This window comes from Sphaeroforma arctica (assembly GCF_001186125.1).
Source record: "Sphaeroforma arctica JP610 unplaced genomic scaffold supercont1.6379, whole genome shotgun sequence".
Lineage (NCBI taxonomy): Eukaryota > Ichthyosporea > Ichthyophonida > Sphaeroforma > Sphaeroforma arctica.
Window position 1 is genome coordinate 1 of NW_014034179.1, and position 1,669 is coordinate 1,669.

The 1,669-nt window shown below is 41.0% G+C and overlaps 1 protein-coding gene across 1 annotated transcript; it reads left to right on the forward strand.

Annotated features, from left to right (window-relative positions):
* Positions 1-392: 392 nt before the first annotated feature.
* SARC_15586 (hypothetical protein) lies at positions 393-883 on the forward strand (the record flags this gene model as incomplete). Its single annotated transcript, XM_014290296.1, has 2 exons — positions 393-466; positions 809-883. Coding segments are annotated over 2 exons (149 nt in total), but the record flags the coding sequence as incomplete, so codon positions are not given.
* Positions 884-1,669: the final 786 nt, after the last annotated feature.

Here is a 1,669-nt window from a genome sequence, read left to right on the forward strand (position 1 = left end):
CAACAACTACACACACACACACACACACACACACACACACACACACACATATATATATATATATATATATATATATATATATATATATATATTATACTACGATGTTTTTATTAATAGATTTATTGGTACAATCTAGTTTTACGGTGGTCCCGGCGATAATGAGCTCACACGCGTTCTACGCCTTATACTAGTTAGTGGTATCCACTCAGACGTATATGTTTATATATCCAAGGCAATCCTACAATAATTTATGTATTTTGATGTTATTCTTTCATGTGTGATGGCTAGAGCTCAGGAGAGGTGACCAGACGTTTGTATGAATCCTGCCAACAGAATTTCTTCTCACGTTGTCTATTTATAGAATTCACAATCAATATTTGTCCTGTGCGCAGGGAGTCACTGCGCCACGTCGCTAGTGAGATCGGGTGTTGGGAAGATCCGCCTCATCGATTTCGACCAGGTTTCGGTATGTTGCATTCGAACGTTAGTGTATGTGTGGTATATAGATACTGTCCACTTCAGGCTCGAGTAGTCATTCGTATCCGGAAGTCAGTGTTTGCGTGGTATTAGATACAACCTACTACAGGCTCAAGTAGTCATTCGTATCCGGAAGTCAGTGTTTGCGTGGTATATAGATACAACCTACTTCAGGCTCAAGTAGTCATTCGTGCAGAGTGGCTGAGGGTCTCTATTTGATGCGATCCCCTCGTCACAAGTTGTACATGTCGGGGATAACGTCATTTTATTAAAACATTGAAACCATAGGTGTCTTCATCTGATTTTTATTATTTTGCTCTATACTTGTCAGGTGTCATCGCTGAATCGACATGCTGTGGCTAGGCAAAGGGACGTAGGCCTGTCAAAGGTACAAGACATCGTCTGAATCTATGTATATGTATATATGTGTGTGTTTGTTTGTGTGTGTGTGTGTGTTATATTTGTGTAAATACAGACATGCAAATTTAGACTATTCGATTTGTATGCAAATCACAAAGCCGCCTGGCATGGATACTGCGCCGGTTTACCCAGACTGTGCGTTCCATGCTCAAGCTTTACTATGGTCCGGTCACCGCCTTCTATATAGTTGTAGTATCCACAATTACACCCCACACAGAAAATCAGTGTATCAAATTGGTCAGGGCCTAATGCTTGATATCCATATGACTCTTCTGTCCAACCGATTGCACTGAGTTATTTGAAGAGGGCGACTGGTGTATAGTGCATATGTGGGGCGTGGGGCATGTATATTTATATGTATCTGTTTGACCAAAGTGTACTCAAATACACTCGCAATAATATCAAATATACACTGATTCGGATTCGTTGTCGTTCGGGAGGAGAAGGGGTGTGTGTGTATGTCAGTCAGTCATTGTCTTTGTAAGTCCTATGCAGTGCGTATTTATCGGCCTTGGGGTGAGTTTCACCAGTCCTCAGACTGTGTATTTGCACCTATGACAGTCAATCGTTACCTTTGACCATTTGAACGATCAACAGATAAACCTTGTTTTTCGTTTCACCTATCGATGCTTTGTTAATAGGTGCAAGTGCTGAAAAATGAGTTCGCTGAAATATGCCCACGCGCGGAGGTAGATATTAGGACGGCGTTTTTCTCTCTGTCGGAAGCCCCCCAGTTACTAGAAGGTATATATATATATATTGTATTTATATA